The sequence below is a fragment of the Cydia amplana genome, chromosome 10 (assembly GCF_948474715.1).
Source record: "Cydia amplana chromosome 10, ilCydAmpl1.1, whole genome shotgun sequence".
NCBI lineage: Eukaryota > Metazoa > Arthropoda > Insecta > Lepidoptera > Tortricidae > Cydia > Cydia amplana.
In genome coordinates, this window is record NC_086078.1 from 3,983,994 (window position 1) to 4,006,579 (window position 22,586).

Here is a 22,586-nt window from a genome sequence, read left to right on the forward strand (position 1 = left end):
ATAAACAAAAGACCTGAGATATTCGTGTATGATTACCTAATTCATACACACTAAGAAAAATAAAAGTTGCACCTTCTGTTTCGTGTTTATGTACTTATGTTACAAAAATTTTGGAGCCTTATCTCTTGTAGCGATTCATAAATTATATTATTATGATATTGGGCTGTACCAAAAATATGAGGATTTGCTTCACCAGTCAAGACAGCTCATTGACTTCTTCAGCCCCATAACATATTAAAACAGTTTAATTACAACGCCATCTACAAACGAAACATAAAACTAACAAGTGACACTCACCTGCAGAGATGCTGTTTTCATTGTGATGGTCGGACACGGCCATAGGGCGCGCGCCACTCAGTATATTACTAAGACTAGACGAAATCTTGTTGTGGGGACTAGTTTCCACTTCGCTCGGCCTATTTACATTTTGGTACTTATTTACACTGTTATAATTTATTTTATTAACTATATCACTATTTTGTTCGCTACTTGAATCTAAATTTCCTAATGAAGGGTGGATTTCTGGCGGCCGGTAGCTGTAGGAGGTTGGCGCGCCATCTATCGGTTTTGTCATGAACGACGGGCGCTGGGTCTGCCAGTTAGGCCGAGCTATCGTGTGCGTCGTCTCGGGGGGAAGCGTGGTCGTGCTTCGGCCGCTAGATGGCGTTGAATACGGTTTCTCCGTGACCGTAACTGGGCTCTGTGTATCTGAAAATGCAAGTTGTTTTATTATTTCGCCGGTCTATTTAGATAGTACGTGCCATGAAATTTAGAGGTCACTAGGCTTCAATTTACTTTTTGGGTGTTTAATAGACAAAACAAGTGTGACTCAGGTCATTTATTGGGTTCGATCCAGTTATGATTGGGCCTTTATTTTCAGTTTACTTTTTTATTTATGTGGGTAATACAGTAGGAATAATTTGAAGTACAAATTGTATTTTAATCGTGTACTAAATTCTTAAAGGTGGTGTAGACTAGCAAGAACTTGCATGCAAGTAACTTACTTAACTAACATAAGAAAATTGGAAAAATCTGCGGAAATAATTCGTGTAGTTTTACATAAACATCCTAAAATCCCTCGAGGGCAGGGATAATAATTACCTATATTAATTTAAGTGCGAAAGATACTATCAATCAGTCGAAGAAGTCACAGATCAGGATAAATTGTCCGATGAAATGTCGTGGGTACCTACAAAACCCGGTGGTACAAACATCAACACTCGTAACTGTACATTGGTGGACCTTATTACAAAACGCATAAGGTCCACCGATGTACCTACAGTTAACAGTGTGGGCGATGGTACGAGCAGTCAAAAGTGCGCCGTACGGTCATCGAAGAAGTTGCGATGTTTGGTTCAGGATCACAGAAGAGATTCACGGTGCATTTGCAAGATCTGGACGGATTAGCAATTTGAGGAAGGTGTACACTTACTAGGGTTGCCAACTATTTTTTGGTGGAATATAGTATTTTCCAGAATACGGCATCAAAAATATAGTACATTTAAAAAAAATATAGTACTTTTAGATAAAATACTAAACATAAGTGTAATACAGGGGGGTCTCTGACCATGGGGCTTTAAATCCAGGGCTCGATTCTACTCGCTAAACTGAGCTACTTTTATTATGGCACCAACACCGAAATCCCTAAAAAAAATTACTTTATCATACATTTTGGCTGATCAGATCTATGGAAAAGGCAAAAAAAAATCCCCGATTTTTTGGTCCCATAGTAAAAGTAGCTCAGTTTAGCGAGTAAAATCAAGCCTTGGATTTAAAGCCCTATGGTCAGAGACACCAAATACGTTTAATCGGAAATATAGTATTTGAGTGTACTATATATTTTTCCAAAAATATATAGTACAGAGAGCCAAAATATAGTACAATACTATATAATATAGTACGGTTGGCAACCCTAACACTTACCGACAACAGGCCGGTCCGGCAGCCTAACAGCACCAGCAGCTCTCGAACGTATATAGTCGTCGACACACACACCCGCGTGCGTGCCGCCCGCTCTGGTACAATTTGTATCATTAAGGTAGGTGTAGACTCACCGACAACAAGCCGGTCCGGCAGCCTCCAGCAGCTCTCGAACATAAAGCCGTCGACACACACTCCCGCGTGTGTGCCATCCGCTCTGGTACAACTTGCATTATTAAGGTAGGTGTAGGCTCACCGACAACAGGCCGGTCCGGCAGCCTACAGCAGCTCCGGAACATAAAGCCGTCGACACACACTCCCGCGTGTGTGCCACCCGCTCTGGCACAACTTGCATTATTAAGGTAGGTGTAGACTCACCGACTACAGGCCGGTCCGGCAGCCTACAGCAGCTACCGAACATAAAGCCGTCGACACACACCCCCGTGTGCGTGCCGCCCGCTCTGGTACAACTTGTATTATTAAGGCAGGTGTAGACTCACCGACAACAGGCCGGTCCGGCAGCCTACAGCAGCTCCCGAAGTCCGAACATAAAGCTGTCAAGTCAACACACACCCCCGCGTGTATACCGCCCGCTCTGTTACTTGTGTTATTAAGGCAGGTGTAGACTCACCGACAACAGGCCGGTCCGGCAGCCTACAGCAGCTCCCGAACATAAAGCCGTCGACACACACCCCCGCGTGCGTGCCGCCTGCTCTGGTACAATTTGTATTATTAAGGTAGGTGTAGACTCACCGACTACAGGCCGGTCCGGCAGCCTACAGCAGCTCCCGAACATAAAGCCGTCGACACACACCCCCGCGTGCGTGCCGCCCGCTCTGTTGCACTCCTGCACCCACATGCACGCGCCGCGCGCCCCGCCCGCTGTGCACACCTTGCGCGACATTTGGTAACCTGGGGACAAGATGGAGGCTCGTGAATCGTTAAGATTTTGAGAAAACCTGCATCCACATTCCAAATTCTTAATGTCAAATACAAATTTCTTTTGAGTTGAAGAAATTATCAACAGATTTGGAAAGGCTCTCGATATTTTTTTGGAACATGTTTCTCAATTGACTCATTTTACAAGGGTTTGGGTTGCTAAAAGGCATTTTGAAATATTGTTAAGTATTTGTAGTGAGATGACAGTTAATCCACTTGCACTTCTCATATATCTAACGTATGCCAAATGACAACATTTTATAGAATACACCAATAGTAAGAATCTTAACTACATATGTGTGCAAACTGTGCAAGGTGCGGAAAGTTGTCAAAAAGTTGGAAATTATGACAGAAAATTTCTGAACAATTATTCTCCAGTGAATAATTTCACGAAGATTTGAATAAATTGAAGTTTCATGAGATAAGCCACGGGAGATAGAAAAGTTCAGTAACAAAGAATGAATCCGTACCTACATTATTGCACGCGCAACCAGTAAAAGAAACCGGAATACTAGAATCGAGGAAATAAAAATGAACCATCTGTATATTGCATGCATTATTATAATTCCCAATATCAAAATTGACACTAAACTAAGATTTTTTTAATCGATAAACTTTGAAACACAGAATAATAGCTAACACACTAAGGTAATATTTGTGCTACTAGGTCAGCTAGGTGTTAAAACGTAGGAAGTACCTAATATAGTAAAGTAATATGAAATCAGTCGCTTGCTTTATACGCTTTCGCATAAGTTAGTAGGTACTTTACTCATTCACCATTCTTGATTAAAGACTACCGAAAGCTATTAAGAAACTGGTAGTGAAAGAATCAATCACAATTAATCGAAGAAAACATATAATTTTCCAAATGAACGTCAATATCTCAATCAAGTTTCCGTAATGAAATTAACAAGTACCAGGAACCAGGCTAATAGGCTATAACAACCACTGGCACAGGATATCCTAGATTATATCAGTTCTGGGCTATTAGGCTAAGTGTTTGCACTAATATCCCTGGGCCATGGCGGTGTTTATCAATAAATACAAGGTAAGGTACGGATCCAATACGCAATGTCGTCCGACTAGTATCGATGGGAGTTACTGGTTGAATTTCTTTGAAACTCAGTTAAAGGCGTTCAACCAATTTTCATCGTATTAATATATTTCTTAGTATCCCAAAGACTTGGCTTACTTTTAAGAATTTGCCTTATTGGTTGCGTGTGTTTTTAATGTTCACCTACATAATAAATTAGCTACCTACATATAAAACATATTCTTTTTGCGTGAGGGGCTTCTACGGAAACTATACAAATGTAAAATAGTCGCAATTATTCAACTCACGGACATTATATAAAATCCAACTTATATAAAACATAACTAACCCAAATGCGTAGCTGAACCAAATGAGGCAGCACAAACACGCTCATTCCACAACTCATAAAAATGACGAAGACAGATGGCGCGCCTAACGGCCTTCGACAACGCGCGACAGCCATTTTTCAAAGAAATGAACCGAGAGATATATTAAATACGCAAAAATGCCCACCCCATTCATTTCATAGCGATATGAAATCGTCTGTTGCAAAACCTAAAATGGGAGGACGTGCTCACTATAACAAAAAAGAGTAACTTTAAAAAGAATACAATATTGATTGATTAATTGAGTGTTTTACTTGATGATTGTCATCATCATCATCACTATAGTGATAATGATGTTCCTAACAAAGCAAAAAAGGTTTTACAATTTTATTTTGAATACAATTTTATATGAGCCTTTCTTTAACTTGCCTCCGAAAAGAAAAGCTGAAGGCAATAGAAAAATGTACACCAAAACGATCCCATGAGTGTACTTTTTACCTAGTGAAATTCCGAGACATCATTAATAGTTACAAAGCTGGAAAAACCATGACAGCAGTTTTCTACTCGCTACCCAATTTTTTACACCCTAAAAAGAGTGAGGTAGGTCAAGGAGAAGACACTTTTTGAGGGAACCTGGCTTCAAAATATAGACCGGTGAGGGTACTTTATTTAACATTGAAGGATATTATTCCCGAGCAAAATATTCCAGACAATCTAATCTACAAGTCACAAGCACGTTTCCACCTATTGTTAGGTATAAATCACAGGAATAAAAGGAGAGGGTAGGCCCAATAAATTTCAAGCGGTGGTCTGTGCGCCTGGGGCTAGCTGATGCATCTAGGTAGCCTAGGTACCGTAAAGCAGCGCTAAAAAGGAGATTCGGATTGAGGCTGCAGAATAACTGCCTTGTACGTGAGTTTGATAAACGTTGCCGACACGTGAGTGTTGCGATATTGAAATGGATTGTGTTTAGAATAAAGTTGAATGAACTACACTCCTTTAGCACAAAAACAGTTCATGTTATAGTTGCATTTTTAGGGTTCCGTAGCCAAATGGCAAAAAACGGAACCCTTATAGATTCGTCATGTCTGTCTGTCTGTCCGTCTGTCCGTCTGTCCGTCTGTCCGTCTGTCCGTCTGTCCGTCCGTATGTCACAGCCACTTTTCTCCGAAACTATAAGAACTATACTGTTGAAACTTGGTAAGTAGATGTATTCTGTGAACCGCATTAAGATTTTCACACAAAAATAGAAAAAAAACAATAAATTTTTGGGGTTCCCCATACTTCGAACTGAAACTCAAAAAATTTTTTTTCAATAAACCCATACGTGTGGGGTATCTATGGATAGGTCTTCAAAAATGATATTGAGGTTTCTAATATCATTTTTTTCTAAACTGAATAGTTTGCGCGAGAGACACTTCCAAAGTGATAAAATGTGTGTCCCCCCCCCTGTAACTTCTAAAATAAGAGAATGATAAAACTAAAAAAAATATATGATGTACACTACCATGTAAACTTCCACCGAAAATTGGTTTGAACGAGATCTAGTAAGTAGTTTTTTTTTTATACGTCATAAATCGCCTAAATACGGAACCCTTCATGGGCGAGTCCGACTCGCACTTGGCCGCTTTTTAGTTCTAAGTTTGGATGATTTTTTTAGTATCTACAACTTGTATTTTATCAAAGGGAGGATTGAACCAACAATCAAAGTTAACGCTGAGAGAACTGGGAGGACGCTGATTCGATTCCAGCCTTGGACACTGGAGGCCTTGGTAATTTTTTCCTTCGTATAAGATATTTATTTCGGTTTGCAATGTTTAATTCTCGACACGGCCTACTTTATGCGACTAATGTGCGATTAATAGGTAAGATCATAGTAATGCAGAATATAATAAGGCATATGCCACAATTTGGTGTTAGACATAAGTACTTAAACGTATAAATAGTACTCAATATCGTTAAAAGGTTTCATAATAAGCCGAATCATAATAAAACTGCGTAATAGTTCGCAAGTTCCTGTATAATCTGAATCAGAAAAACATAAAATTAAGTATTGTAAAACCCAATTAGAGCAAATAGCAGAGGCACGCTTATAGAACCTTACAGTGGAATTATATCAGTAAGTTATTCGTTGAAATTCGAACCGATTCATATTCATAAACATGGTTCAAATTTCCGTTTCCCTCGGCGTTTATTTAAAATGTATCTATAGAGGTATCAGGTGACTAACGGTAATTTTATGCCACCCATAATTTCGCGTACGTTTGCCAAAAGTAATCCCGCAATGCAATGTTCCAAATAAATGAAGATGTAGATGACGCATAAAGGAAATATATTGGGTGCGAACGACGTGTTACCAGACAATGCGGAATTTTATGTTCCCTTAGAGATTTATGTGTCTTTGAGCAGAACCTGAGTCGTTTCTCATGTGTACTGGCATAAAATCTCTTTGTGAATACAAAGGAATAATAATGTATGTCCAATTAGAGGCATTGGATAATGTACGTTTATAATGATATAATAATGATTTATTTTGTTATTAAAGAACCACAACAAACTGTTTACTGTTGATATAGGTACTTGATATGAAAGTTCCAATATAAGTAAACTCAGGAACAATCTCGGATTTAGCGGAGACGGACAACACAAAAGGGCTTAGTTTTTTCAATGCTTAAAATATTTCTCCCGCAAATATACCTACCAAGGCAGAATCAAGCGAAAAGGTCTGCCTTTATTCTGCGGTACTGAACCGCAATCAGCAAATTAAGAAGTTACAAAAATACCCGCCATCTTGATAGCAATAAGTTTAAAACCCACAGAACTCCGACCAATTCAAACCCAAAGTTTACTTAGGACTGTAAACTTTTGCAGCGCTCCACAACGTTTGCGGCTTGGAATATTTTATGATTCGCTCACAGACGATTAGGGACGTGAAACGAATTGGCTTTAAAATGCAGGGTGGTTTTTAAATCATATACAATTTTCAGCAATTTCATTTATGTCTTACCTCTGATAGTTAATACATAATTGTTCATTTTTAAATTGATTTAGATGACAACAATGCATTTTATACGTTTACACAAAGAATATCATATATATGTATATGATCAGTCCGATGTTCTCAATTATGGACACATTTTTTGTGCTTTCGGAGTTCTTGAGCAGGAACCACATATATTAATCAGGGCTCAGATACCGGTTAAATTTGATGATGAGAATATACCCCATGTATGTTAGCCGATTTTTCGTAGTTTTCGAGTTATGAATTTTTGAAATTTTAAATTTGTCAAGAAATTTCGGGATGTACTTATGTACCAATTACTTTATTTAAAAAAACTATTGAACTTTTTTGAATTGTTTCTTTTTGTAACATACACTGCGACTGCGAGTTGGAAAAAAAAGACTAAAGTAAAATTTTTATGTGCATGTCAAGTTTAGATTTTGCGCTTACATAAAAAAAAATAACAAGCGATTTAAAGGACGTTTGGTTATTTTGGAACCTGCTAGACCCTAAGTTTTTTTTAAAGGTAAAAAAAGTGACACTTAATAGTCATAATTTGTCATGCTTGAACGTAAAACTTTGACTTTTGTCTTTTTTTTCCAAGTCGCAGCCAAGTGAGGATGTTGATTTTTTATTAGCAACGGCGCCGTTTGTAAAGGATTATGTTACACAAAGAACCATTTAAAAAAGTTCAATAGTTTTTTTGAAATAAATTAATTGGTTTGCCCCGGAATTTCTTAACAAAAGTTAAACATTCAAAAATTCATAACTCGAAAACTACGAAAATCGGCTAACATACATGGGGTATATTCTGATAGCCCAAGACGTGAGGAATCTAAAAAAAATTTGGATCTCTATGTTTGGACCACCCTGTATGCAACGATGACCTAACGACTAAATATTTTCTTACATCTATGTACCTGATTATTTCTACACTCAAAACGGCACTATTAGTAAACGGTATTAAATATTGGGAACTTAACTAAACTTAAAAGTCTCAAAACTAGTCAAAACAAAACAAGTAGTCGCTTGTGCCGTGACCTTGGGCTTGGGCGCGTCGTCGCTTGCTCGTCGAATAAACCGGTTTATTTAGGTTAAAATAAAGTTCTTTAAACGTTCGCGTTCTTATGAAAGTTCGGAGTAAAACCGAAATAAACCGGTATTAACCGCTATTTTTAAAACCGGTTCCGAGCCTTGTATATAATAGTGTTATTGAACAAAGCAAGGCTAGCAAAGTGAATAACGTACTGACACAAAAAAAAATATTTTACGCACTTGTTTTGGCTATTTAAAAACTGTCATTTTTCACATCCCTATATAGAAGATTCGTTAAGTAAGTAAATACACAAAGTAGCGGTCCATATCGATCCATCGTGTTTACGACCAGCGTCATGGTAAATAAAATCCAAGCACCATAATAAATATCTTAGTTATCCTCGGCAGTACGCAATCTGATTTGCTACTGATTCGCGCTATCAAATACAATAACAATAAATACCAGCCATATCGCACAGTCTGTTTTACAATCTCATTTTCAATGGTGAGATGCGCGGACGTCGTATTTTGTTCTGTTGGATTTTCATCGAGAAATTATTTCCAATAGCGATAAATTGTTCGGAATATATTGTGAGCAGGCCCGGCTACCGGTTTAAGAGGCCGCGGCGTAATTCATGAAAATAGTCATAAAATAACAATAAACTAAGAAATGTGAAATATAGTCGGACCTTTTTGGGGTATCGCCAACATTGAGGTCTCGGCGGGAATCTAAATCACCATGGAAATTGTTGCTCATGTTTATAAATGATTTTATGGATAAGTATCTTCTATTTTTAGGCCTAAGGGGTGACTAAGCAGAGCGTAAATGGATCAAGTAAAGGATAAACTCTACGTCGTACCAGGATATGAGCTCCTTGTACGCAGTCAAATACTGATAGTGAGACGGCGCTCCTCTACAAGGCGGAGTCAGCATTCGTTGGCGGTTTTACGGTAGTCCTACCACTGGTTAGTCCTTCATCGCCCCTGGTACCCCCGGGCCAGGTGGCATGCGTAAAACGCATTTCCCCAACGTTAAAAAAAAAGACAGGAGCTCCTGTTAAGGAGAAGGCAGAGGACTGACATACATGGAAATTGCTCCACCGATTAACTCTTAAAATACCTTTATGATAATTATTCTGATATCAATCTCCAATTGTCAATTGCATTTTTAGACCGAACTACATAATAGGTAAGTACGACTAAAAGTTCCCTCCCTAATGTTTCAAGCAACATATACGCCCTTATTATAACAAAATCTGACTGGTTTTCGAGCATAATTGCGTGCTCCAACTAGTACAATAGGCTAATTGTGACCAGCCAAATTAGTTAGAAATTTCCAATTAGCCCTCAGCCTGTGGCTTGCGTCCGCGGCTGCGTCGATGCGATCAGCGGTGCGCACGCGACGGGGAAAGTGTGCCCGCGATCATCATTGGTAAAATAGCATTTGCCTGCGTGTCCTTTATGAGAATACTCGGTCTTACAGCTTGTTAGGAAACGTGGGCATTCCGTATCTCATCACTGAAACTCGTGGCCATTGAAAAGGAACAGCTTCTTGCCGAATGTAGAGGAACGCCTGACATTCGAGAGAGAGTACCGGTAAAGCTGATCTATTCTGATGAGATTATAATAGTTTAGTGCCAGGACAAATGGAGTATTTGAAAAAAAAACCGGCCAAGTGCGAGTCGGACTCGCGTTCCAAGGGTTCCGTACATTACACAATTTTTAACAATATGTTCCCATCAAAAACTGCACACAGGTTTTCCTGTCATCTTTAGGTAAAGAACTATTTAGTGTATTTTTTCAAAATGTTAGACTCAGTAGTTTCAGAGATAAAAGGGGGGGAGGGGGTGGTGGTCATTTTTTTGCTTATTTTCTTGAATAACTTTTAAACTATTTATCTTAAAATTATAAAAAAAATATATTTGAGATTCTCAAAATGAGCTCTTTCATTTGATATGTAACACGATATAGTTTGAAATGCTAATGTTAATTTGCTCTTTTACCCCCCAAAAGTGGCCTCGATATTTAAAATTCATTTTTTTACGTTACATGTATTTTTAACAATATGTTTTTTTAATGAAAAGTGAAAAACTTAAGTCCGACTCACGCTTGACTGCACATTTCTAATAGGTTTTCCTGTCATCTATAGGTAAAGAAATATTTGAAGGGTGCACGGTGCACGGAAAGAACATGCTAGTCACTTCAGTAACATTTTGAATAATCGCGGTTTTAAAATTTAGAACAATGTCAAAACGTATGGTAATTCCGTGACCAGGTATTATTTAACTAAAAAAAAAGTTGTGTCACATTTAATATACAGTGGTAGCAAAAGATATAACTAATAGTTCATTAACCCTTCGTATATCTAAGCACTGTTCAGTGCTCATGAATTTAAATCCATTGTTTAATTACAATAGGTTTAAATTTATTCGCACTGATCAGTGTTTAGACATACGAAGGGTTAAGAGCTCTTCATTTAGAGATTCGTTTTCCGAAAAAAGTGACTAGACATGTTCTTTCCGTGTACCCTCCATTTAGTGTATTTTTTTCAAAATTTTAGACCCAGTAGTTTCAGAGATAAAGGGGGAATGGTTATTTTTTGCCTATTTTCTTGAATAACTGCTAAACTATTTATCATAAAATAATATTACGAAGCAGTAGTGTAGAAGAGGATAGGAAAACCGTTGGTAGATCGGCAGGATCATCTTCTACCGTTGAAATATGCACACTTGAGGATAGATTCACAAGTGGATGATGAAATAATAACACGTCGAGATAGCCGATAGTTGGTTTTAATTAACAGTATCGATTACACATCAAAATAACTTAAGATCACTTCGGTTGTCATGAATTACAAAAATCTGTTATCAAGAAACGTGGCGATCCCAGAGATGACGTCACGTCACAACCGCTTTGCTCGATCGCCTCAATCATAATGACCCCGGGCCGGTCTTTCCCGCCCTTCTTATATAGCCGCCAACTGTCACTGTCCAGGTGACAGCTCCGCAACGCCATCTCTGATTTCACCCAGGCAACTACCTGACGTTTCTTAAGTTAATACAAATCGACTAACCATGGTTCATGGTTTACGCATTGTTATCATTCTGATAGATCTCACTCCAATCTCCATCTCAAAAATAAAATATATTTGATATTCTCAAAATGAGCTCTTTCATTTGATATGTAACACGATACGATATAGTTTGAAAAACTTTATTTTTGAATTTGCTCTTTTACCCCCCAAAAGTGGCCTCCATATTTAAAATTCATTTTTAGGGTTCCGTAGCCAAATGGCAAAAAACGGAACCCTTATAGATTCGTCATGTCTGTCTGTCTGTCCGTCTGTCCGTCTGTCCGTCTGTCTGTCCGTCCGTATGTCACAGCCACTTTTCTCCGAAACTATAAGAACTATACTGTTGAAACTTGGTAAGTAGATGTATTCTGTGAACCGCATTAAGATTTTCACACAAAAATAGAAAAAAAACAATAAATTTTTGGGGTTCCCCATACTTCGAACTGAAACTCAAAAAAATTTTTTTCAATAAACCCATACGTGTGGGGTATCTATGGATAGGTCTTCAAAAATGATATTGAGGTTTCTAATATCATTTTTTTCTAAACTGAATAGTTTGCGCGAGAGACACTTCCAAAGTGGTAAAATGTGTGTCCCCCCCCCTGTAACTTCTAAAATAAGAGAATGATAAAACTAAAAAAAATATATGATGTACATTACCATGTAAACTTCCACCGAAAATTGGTTTGAACGAGATCTAGTAAGTAGTTTTTTTTTATACGTCTTAAATCGCCTAAATACGGAACCCTTCATGGGCGAGTCCGACTCGCACTTGGCCGCTTTTTTCTAAACTGAATAGTTTGCGCGAGAGACACTTCCAAAGTGATAAAATGTGTGTCCCCCCCCCTGTAACTTCTAAAATAAGAGAATGATAAAACTAAAAAAAATATATGATGTACACTACCATGTAAACTTCCACCGAAAATTGGTTTGAACGAGATCTAGTAAGTAGTTTTTTTTTTATACGTCATAAATCGCCTAAATACGGAACCCTTCATGGGCGAGTCCGACTCGCACTTGGCCGCTTTTTGTTTACGTTACATGTCCTTGGGTCACAAACTTACATATGTGTGCCAAATTTCAACTTAATTGGTCCAGTAGTTTCGGAGAAAATAGGCTGTGACAGACGGACGGACAGACAGACAGACACGCGAGTGATCCTTATTAGGGTTCCGTTTTTTCCTTTTGAGGTACGGAGGTGACGAGCTGAGTAAATACAACGACCGCAAAATGTCATTGCCGTAAAGTCTATTAAGTGGGTGATATCGGAACGTAAAAAAAGCGGCCAAGTGCGAGTCGGACTCGCCCATGAAGGGTTCCGTACTTAGGCGACTTATTACGTATAAAAAAAACTACTTACTAGATCTCGTTCAAACTAATTTTCGGTGGAAGTTTACATGGTAATGTACATCATATATTTTTTTTAGTTTTATCATTCTCTTATTTTAGAAGTTACAGGGGGGGGGACACACATTTTACCACTTTGGAAGTGTCTCTCGCGCAAACTATTCAGTTTAGAAAAAAATGATATTAGAAACCTCAATATCATTTTTGAAGACCTATCCATAGATACCCCACACGTATAGGTTTGATAAAAAAATTTTTTTGAGTTTCAGTTCGAAGTATGGGGAACCCCAAAAATGTATTGTTTTTTTCTATTTTTGTGTGAAAATCTTAATGCGGTTCACAGAATACATCTACTTACCAAGTTTCAACAGTATAGTTCTTATAGTTTCGGAGAAAAGTGGCTGTGACATACGGACGGACAGACAGACGGACAGACGGACAGACGGACAGACGGACAGACGGACAGACGGACAGACGGACAGACAGACAGACAGACAGACAGACAGACATGACGAATCTATAAGGGTTCCGTTTTTTGCCATTTGGCTACGGAACCCTAAAAATGACAGGTGTCAAAACAAATTTCTTTGACAATTTAGTTGTCAAGTTCAAATCGACAACAAATGGCAGTTTTTGTACGTTTCTCCCGCTGTATAAGTTCGCTACGCCGAAAAAAAACACTGTAAGTATTTTGTTTCGTATTTTTATGGTAGATTATTAGATAATGTATGTGTAGTAAGTCATAACTTACCTTAATTATTGTTTTCTGATAAAATATTCGATCTAAAAGTTTGTAGTTCGTATGAACCCTCTGCCCGTCTGGGGCACGTTCGAGTGGTGTATAAGTGGCCTCTGCCCTGCAGGGAGTTTACATGACATTTAAGGGTAAGATTGGTTTTTAAATTAAATATTTATTCAACGATTAATCTTACGAGCCATGATATCCGCGCGAACTCTATTATCTTAATTCAATTATGGTTTTATTATTTTATCGATTACATATGAAGACGTGACTTACCCTTAAAACTACTCGGTATCGCTAACAAGCCAGTGGCCATATATGTGCCACGCAGCACCATTTTTAACGGGCAGAGGGCATATGAAACCCACCGGGTTTTTTTTATTGAATTAATGATAAATAAAAAAAAACAAGAAATTACTTTTCTTTTAACGCTATTATCTACCCGAATCAGTAATCAAAAGTAAAAAATTCGTCAGGCCTGTTTAAGGGTTAAATACGTTACCATTATTATCAAAAGCTTTTTTTCAGTATCCATGATTAATAGAACAAAAACATTTTCAATTTGATAAAATACCAAAAAAGAAGGGCTACGACTCAGACAAAAGGAAAAAAGCAGCCAAGTGCGAGTCGGACTCGCCCATGAAGGGTTCCGTATTTAGCTGTAGGGGATTTATGACGTATAAAAAAAACTACTTACTAGATCTTGTTCAAACCAATTTTCGGTGGAAGTTTGCATGGTAATGTACATCATATATTTCTTTTAGTTTTATCATTATTTTAGAAGTTACACATTTTACCACTTTGGAAGTGTCTCTCGCGTAAAATATTGTTTAGAAAAAAATTATATTAGAAACCTCAATATAATTTTTGAAGACCTATCCATAGACCTATCCATTTTATAAGGCATAGTCGTAAGTACTAACAAAAATGATCCCTGATGGTCCTGTAATAAATGAATTTATTTATTTATTATTTATAGACACCCCCACACGTATGGGTTTGATGAAAAAAAAAAATTTGAGTTTCAGTTCTAAGTATCACAGTTCAAAATTTGTTCTTTCTTTTCTATTTTTGTGTGAAAATCTTAATGCGGTTCACAGGATACATCTACTTACCAAGTTTCAACAGTATAGTTCTTATAGTTTCGGCAAAAAGTGGCTGTAACATACGGACGGACGGACAGACAGACAGACAGACAGACATGACGAATCCATAAGGGTTCCGTTTTTTGCCATTTGGCTACGGAACCCTAAAAAGGAACATCAATAGCGAAACCAAAATAATAAACATTTAATTAAATTTGTATTTACAATTGAAACATAAATATGAATTCGGGTTTTCATCGTGTTTTTTCTCTGAGGTACACGTGTTACTAGGGCTGTTGATAAAGGGAGGGGTTACTGTTTATTTTATTTAGCTGTCTGTTAAAGCCATGTGTTCCATCGTAATGTCAAAGCTACTTTTGGTGAATGTGGTAAATATCTGTCGTTCGATTCATTTTTATGTCGCAAGTCATATAACAAACCGTAGTTCGAGTTGAAATTTTTGTCAACATTTTGATTGTTTTGTTAAAAAAGCGATTGAATAAAGTCCCTCGTGGGTGTCCACATATTCACATATCGTTTAAACATTCGTATTTTAAATAGCTTTATTTGCGAAATAGGACAATTATTCCAACTTCAGCATATCGTTTCTCACCTTAATTGGACAATCATTTGCAGGAAATCCGGTTGGGAAACTTACTGCAACCATTATTATGTCACAGAGTGCAAAAGTGTGTATCCATATTGAACTTTGCTGTAAATATTGAAAATATGTAACTGTATCTAAGTACTTGGGAGTTAAAAGGCGTGCGGCTCAATAAAACATTGTACATATAAGTATAGTAGATAATTCCTTTAAGGAAATTCCTTATCCTATTCCGACTTTTAACTTGTTGTTGGACATGGGACTCCGACACTGACGGAAAACAGTCGTGTAATAAGACAGTGAGGACTATTCCGATAGTATTTTTTTTAAATTGAAATGACTGATACGAGTATATAATTACATTATACACTTTATAGTTTAAACTATACTTAATTATAGTTACAGAACATAGATAGAGAGAAGTAAATTTTTACATACTTTAACGGCACATGTCAAAAAATACAATAATAAAAAAAACTTTAAAAACTACTACTACATTTAAACCACACTTTATTGAATTGTTTGTAGCAATTGAATTCCAACACGCAACGACTATTAGTGTACTTAAATACTTAAGTACATAATAATATTACTTAGTAAACTAAAACAAAAAATAAGTAAAACGAAGTAATTCAGAACGCAGTAAACAATGAAATCATATTAATAAACACTCAATCATATTTAATGACAGTAGCAAAAAATATACGTATTTGGTGTTCTTCTTTTAATTTGAAATGCGAAAATGATGATTGCCAATACGTGATGATTAAATGTCAATCATTTCTTATACGCTCGTATTGATTAACTGTGTAAATATCAGAAAATCTTAGCGCTATAATTTGTAAAAAAACCGGCCAAGTGCGAGTCGGACTCGCGCACGGAGGGTTCCGCACCATCAACAAAAAATAGAGCAAAACAAGCAAAAAAACGGTCACCCATCCAAGTACTGACCCCGCCCGACGTTGCTTAACTTCGGTCAAAAATCAGGTTTGTTGTATGGGAGCCCCACTTAAATCTTTATTTTATTCTGTTTTTAGTATTTGTTGTTATAGCGGCAACATAAATACATCATCTGTGAAAATTTCAACTGTCTAGCTATCACGGTTCGTGAGATACAGCCTGGTGACAGACGGACGAACGGACGGACGGACGGACGGACGGACAGCGGAGTCTTAGTAATAGGGTCCCGTTTTTACCCTTTGGGTACGGAACCCTAAAAATTACCTACCTACTTTTATAACTTTGACATTATTAGGTATAAGATTTAATTTACCTGGCAAATAAGTATATAATAATATGAAAGTCCGTAATATGGACGTCTAGCACCTTTTCATAAACGAATACCTACTTTTATTTGCAATGAAAAGAGGACATCCGAGCAATGTGTTCACAATCTCCGGTGTAAATGAGGTTCGTCCCGTTTCCTTTCAGACTATTCTGGGACAATTACTTACGGCGCGATTCGGGAAATGAATTAGAGCTTCACTAGATATGAAATAGTAAAGATATGTGACGTTCCACGGCAAAAGGTACCGTTGTCCCGGCTGAATATTGGAGCGGCGTTAATAAATAGCGTAAGCGCCAGCCGCCATACGTGATATATCGTCTAAACGATTGGCGAGAGCGGGCGGAAAAGAAATTTAATAAACTAGAGGGTCTGTGAGCTGTAGACCTCCTCGTGAGACCGATTGGCTCCACAATTATAAAATAAATTACAATTATAAAAAGAAACTATATATATATCGAAATACATACATATACAATGAAACCTGGTTTATTGACACCTTGATAAATCCAAAACCTCAATAATTGCAACCAAGGGTCCGGTCCCGGTCCCTTGAGACCAAAAGGCCTCTATAATTAAAATTTTGGAACCTATTGCAATTTAGATTTAATTGCTTTTCGCAAATTTGCCTCTGTAATTGACCACATTGCAACTAAGACCTCTATAATTGACACTGTGCTAAAAATATCCGTTATTTTAGCTCATTACCTCTATTATTTAAACAAGTCTTACTTATTAGTACCTCTGTAATTGAAAGAATGTAGACTTGTAGAGAGCAGAAATAATATTTTAATAGCAATGATAATTTTATTTTAAATCTACATCCGGAAGTCAATTTATTTATTGGCTATCTATCACAGAGTGAAATAGTTTTGATTGAATCAAAAACATAGTATGCTTTTTACATTCCAATTAAACTTTCTTCTACAATTCAAGGGATTTTTTTAAAAACCCAAATGACTATAAGAAAATAAAGTAGTAATTAATGTAGTGTAAAAGTGCAAGTTACATAATATATAGACCAGAAACCCAGAATGTAAGCTTGTAAATCTTCTTTCAATTATTATTTGCACCTCCATAAAAGCAATTTGTCAGAACGCAACCTCTATTAATGAGAACCTCTATAAATGACACAACGATTTTTAGAACCTCGTTAATTGGCACGACCTGCTTAATTGAAAAACCTGGTTAATTGACAAAAAAATTGCCGGTCCCTTGAGATTGCAATTATCTAGGTTTCACTGTAATATATATCATCATGTCGCGCGCGGCGCGAGTGACTTAAAACAAGTGACTCTAAAACGTAAAATCATCATAACAAGTCTCATATTACCTTAAAGATAATTAAATAACTAGGGACATATATAAACTTCATGAACTTTGCACTATTTTGGTATTATCGTATTTTTTGCAAACGTTATCCAAATCAGCTATTAGCTTGATGTAGCCATACCTTCGCTCACAGTCCGTAGCTGATAATAATTTCATATACCTATACCAACAACGGCCTCCGTTAAACGGTAGACTAAAGAGGTAACCTCCCTTATTTGTCATAGCCGTAAACAAAACACACAGCATTCAAGCTACCTTTACTCTGTGCAACTCTCATAAGGAATTATCCGATTATATAACAAATAGGCCTTATCGTTGAACAATAGAATGGTCATTTTCCTACCGACAATAGTTATAGGGAAGTGTTTACATGTTTACTTTGTATTGTTTTGGTCACGGTACCATAAGTTCTAAATTACTAGTAGTAAAGGTGATTATGGCATGGCAAGGGATAAAAGCATAGAACTTTTGGATAGATAAGGAAAAGCTGTTATTTAAAGTATCCTGAATTAATTACATATTAACGGTGTTTTAAGCGGCTATCACACAGCTAAAGCGCCCGGGAATCGCATCAGTACCTATGATAACCGCCTAACGTGTTAGTAATATGAGAATTAGATTGTGAGCAAACATGACAGCCAAAGAGGCTATGAAAGGTGCTAAGGGGTATGAGGGGCTAGCCAAAATGACAGTCGTACAGTACATCGACAAACGCCAAACTAAAAGCAAAAACGCATTTAACCGATTTGCAAGACCGAAGTGATCCCATACGTGTTCCGTGAACAAAGTTTTGTACGGAACACTAAAAATGTACCGGGATGACCGGGATTCTACGAAAAGTCACGTGAATATTGGCGTTTTCTATTAACGATTTTCGATCTATCCTAGGCTCATCCTAGGCCCACTCTGCCGTAATAATTTATCGTGTTCGCGCTATTCTTGTTTCTCATTTTGGACGTCCCATTCAAAATGCATAAAATTAGATTACCTATTACTTTCATTTTTATGCAACAGCCTCATATACTTATCAGCCAAATAAAAACTTGTAAATATTCTTACAAATAACACAACTACTATTGTAAAATGACATAATATATCTATCTAATCTATCTAATCTATCTGTCTATCTAATACCTTTAAACGAGCAATTCTTGTATATTTATTTATTTATTTATATATATATTTCGAGGATCTCTGAAACGGCTCTAACGATTTCGGTGAAATTTGTTATATGGGAGTTTTCGGGGGCGAAAAGTCGATCTAGCTAGGTCTTATCTCTGGGAAAACGCACATTTTTGAGTAAAAACATATAAAAATATGTTTTCCGAGCCCATGCTCGGTCACCCAGATATTAAACAAGTAAATCAGAATACGTAGGTAATTTTTAATAAACATTTCGCAACACACAACACAATAAAAACCAAATAAAGCTACAAAGAGAAGCAAAACCTTTATTCTCTTTATTAACTCTCATAAAATAAAAACATCGTAACGGCTCACACATTTATAAGGTTAAACACCTTGTAAAAAAGAAGGGCATTCCGACAAAAAGTCTTGAAACAAATCAAAAAGGTAAGAAAACCAAGTAACGTTGTTTCTTTTTTGATAGGTACGTGTCAGAGGTTGCCAAAGGGTGAAGTTAGAGTTGAAATCACGCGACGTGAGGGTTCAGTATTCTGTATACCTAAATAAAATCTATCACGCCAATCATTATAAAATTATGTTATGTTCAATTGTTAAACCATGAACAAAAACAATAGGTAAATAGCATTGTGAGGCAATGAGATAACCGACATTGTTCATTAACAAACTATATGGGCTTGTTTTGAAATCAAAGGATTGTATTGTTTTTAAGTGGCAAACGACCCTAGTGGGATGGCACCATTTATACCATCACTGATTGGGGATCCCTTATGTTATTTATATACAAAGTACGGAAGAAAAAGCTGGCATATTGTCGCATATATATATGTTATGACAACATTTAAACAACCTATCTCCTATTCATCATGATGCATGCTACAGTTTTGTTAATGACGGGCATAAAATGGTTTCGTAAGCGTTTAGGTACATAACCCTAAAATCACCGCTGTTTTATGAATGAATTCTAACAGGACTAGCGGCGTCTCCCAGTGGACCGAATACTTTCGCTTTCAAGCCACTTACCAAGCCAACGTGACGAGAATACACCGTTCGACTAAACGCTTACCATCGCTTTGTTTCTAAGGAAGTTGAATAATCGTGAGTGTCATTACCAGCAATGTATAAGGCGTTATGCAATAGCGCATAATTCGGTATTTCTTTTAAGGTTCGTTTTTGGAATATGCATGCGTTTGAATGAAACGATGCCTAATTTGTATAAGTTTTATTTGAATAGTTGGTGTATTGAGCACAAGGTTCCTTGAAACTTTCTACGCTTGTATAATATTCGTATTTCTAAATAAATCTGTAAATAAGGCTGCTAACTGTATTTTATTCCTTTGACACCCATTAAAAGTTTGCGTGTACTTGTTAAATTTATTACCTTGATCTTTTAGCCTTTAACCTGAGCCCTTGAAACAACAGTTTATTTGACAATTAGTTAGGTACCTACTATTAAAATAAAATAATATTTTATAGTAGTTTTGACATGGTATGATTATAATTTGTTAATTCCTAATTTGGTTGAGGTTTTAAATGAATTAATAAATATTATTGACATTTAAATAAAAATATTTCACAACACAATAAACTGTTATCAATCTCAAAATGTTCACGTTATTTCCAAATTCCTTTGTCTCAAAATAGCACGTACTTAGGCACACCACAATGTACGAAATAAAAAACCTAACGACAAGAACAAAAAAGATATTTCATCACGTGAACAAAGAAAAGGGTGCGCTAAAACAAACGGACGTGGTTAAATACTTTCCGGCCTGAAAACTCGGGACAAAGCGTTGGGAAATGTCGATCTTTGCGTTACACATTTGATAATGATGTTACGTTTATTATGTGACGTCAAGGTTACGTGGTTACCTTTGGTATGATTGCATCCTTGTTTTATTTCAACACTTATGTGGCACAAGGCACAAGATAGCTGAAAAAATTAGGTAAGTAATTTGTCGTGGTTACCTTTGGTATGATTGCATGTGACTGTCCCTTCCTATACTAATTTAATTACAACAGTGATTTAAATTTAAATAATCATTACTGGAAGAACTCATTCAGAAAAATTTTACTCTTTTTTCTATTAAGTAAGTAAATTTTGCATTTTTAATATAGATAATGATCGATGTGGTGTAGGTGAACGGTAAGATGTTTTAAGTTTGAAGATAGCGTCATCGCAAATCTCGTTGATTGCAATTTTTCGATGACATTGCCACTTACGACAAGGCTTTTTATGTAACTAACCGAGAACTGTTTTAACCGAAAATCTCTATAGTGGCCATAACACATCGAATGACTCAGCATGGGAACGCCCCTAACAAGGTAGTAACAGACGATCAGTCGCAAGTACCGTACCGATGTAACTGCGAAACCGGTAGTTACGAGTATAATGATCTAAGGGCGTCATTTGTCCAGTAGAAAAAAACGTTTTTTGGCTGATGAATGTAATTACTGAAACATTTATCTTGTTAAAGTGTTTCGTTTATTTTTTGGCCTATTCACTTCACAGCATAAGTATACTTAAAAATACAAAGCATTGTAAGGTTTACCGCAAAACACGGAAATAACTCCGTTGTCGTAGGAATCGATTCTATCTCTGTGAACTATATACATATTACAAATCAAATTATATACCTAATATATACGTAGGGCCACCTCTGACGTAAACCTACCTACCCGACTACCCTGAGATGGATGAGGATCGTCATTTAATCGCGTAAAAAGATTTTAGTGCTACGTGACAGTAATGTTTTATTGCAAGTTTAATAACTCGTCATACAGTTAACTCTTAATCATAAGCCAGGTTATTAGGTTATTACCCATTAAACATTAAAGCTTTACAAGTAAATATATTATTTTCCTGTAATTTAAACCTTTCTAGGTTACATGTCAATGCAAAAGACCATATTTACGGAGCGGTATAAATATGACTTAATTGTACCAAATAGAATCACCTCTAGGCTAGTAATGCTTCATAAACCTAGTCCAGTCATTTAAGTAGTCTAGTATAATACTGGCCTTTATTAATGTATAGTTGTTGGGAAGGTAGGGGTCTAGGTTGCCTTTAACGAGGTAGTGACGGGTAGTAGTTTTGTGATTAGTTGGGTTATGGAGGATTTATGCAGTTTATATGTTAATGGTTAACAAGCGCATTTCCCGGCAGCAGGTTATGGGCGTTGCTGGGTACCGACACTGCCTTGTTATGATCTAAAGGCTATGGAGTCTTTAATCTAAATCTAAAACATATCGTCGGTTCAGTTTTCTTTAGGCCTTCCTTTTACCGCATCCGATAAGTATTCTCAGCTGCGATAAAGGTGACGTTCGGATTCAGACTGCTCCAGCATTACTGCTGCGGTATTGCAGCGCGACATTGCTACCGACTGCATTACTGCCTTTTAATATCAAAAATCTGAGCAGCCACAACAAGTACAGTAAACCTAAAATTTCATATAAATTTCACCATTTTATAAAATGACCTTTTTGACGTTTGGTGCAGTAATGCAGTCGCCCGCAGCAGTATTACAGCGTGACATTATTTATTTATTTATTTATTTTAATCTTTATTGCACAATACATGAAGGTACAAATGGCGGACTTAATGCCTTAAGGCATTCTCTACCAGTCAACTAATGGGTCAAACCAGAAAGATTAAGCAGTGTCTTTTAGAATAAATGAATTTGAAAACAGGACTATATCATTATGAATATAAACTATATTG

General features: G+C 36.8%; 1 protein-coding gene across 2 annotated transcripts in view; it reads right to left on the reverse strand.

Moving 5' to 3' along the window:
• LOC134651343 (serine proteinase stubble-like) overlaps window positions 1-22,586 on the reverse strand; it is a 229,330-nt gene that overhangs the window by 12,713 nt on the left and 194,031 nt on the right. For both annotated transcript variants that reach the window (XM_063506418.1, XM_063506417.1), the window contains exons 4-5: window positions 2,674-2,832; window positions 298-708 (exon numbers count right to left, since the gene is read on the reverse strand). In XM_063506418.1, the coding sequence (XP_063362488.1) occupies window positions 298-708; window positions 2,674-2,832 (570 nt within the window). The remainder of the gene's footprint in view (window positions 1-297; window positions 709-2,673; window positions 2,833-22,586) is intronic.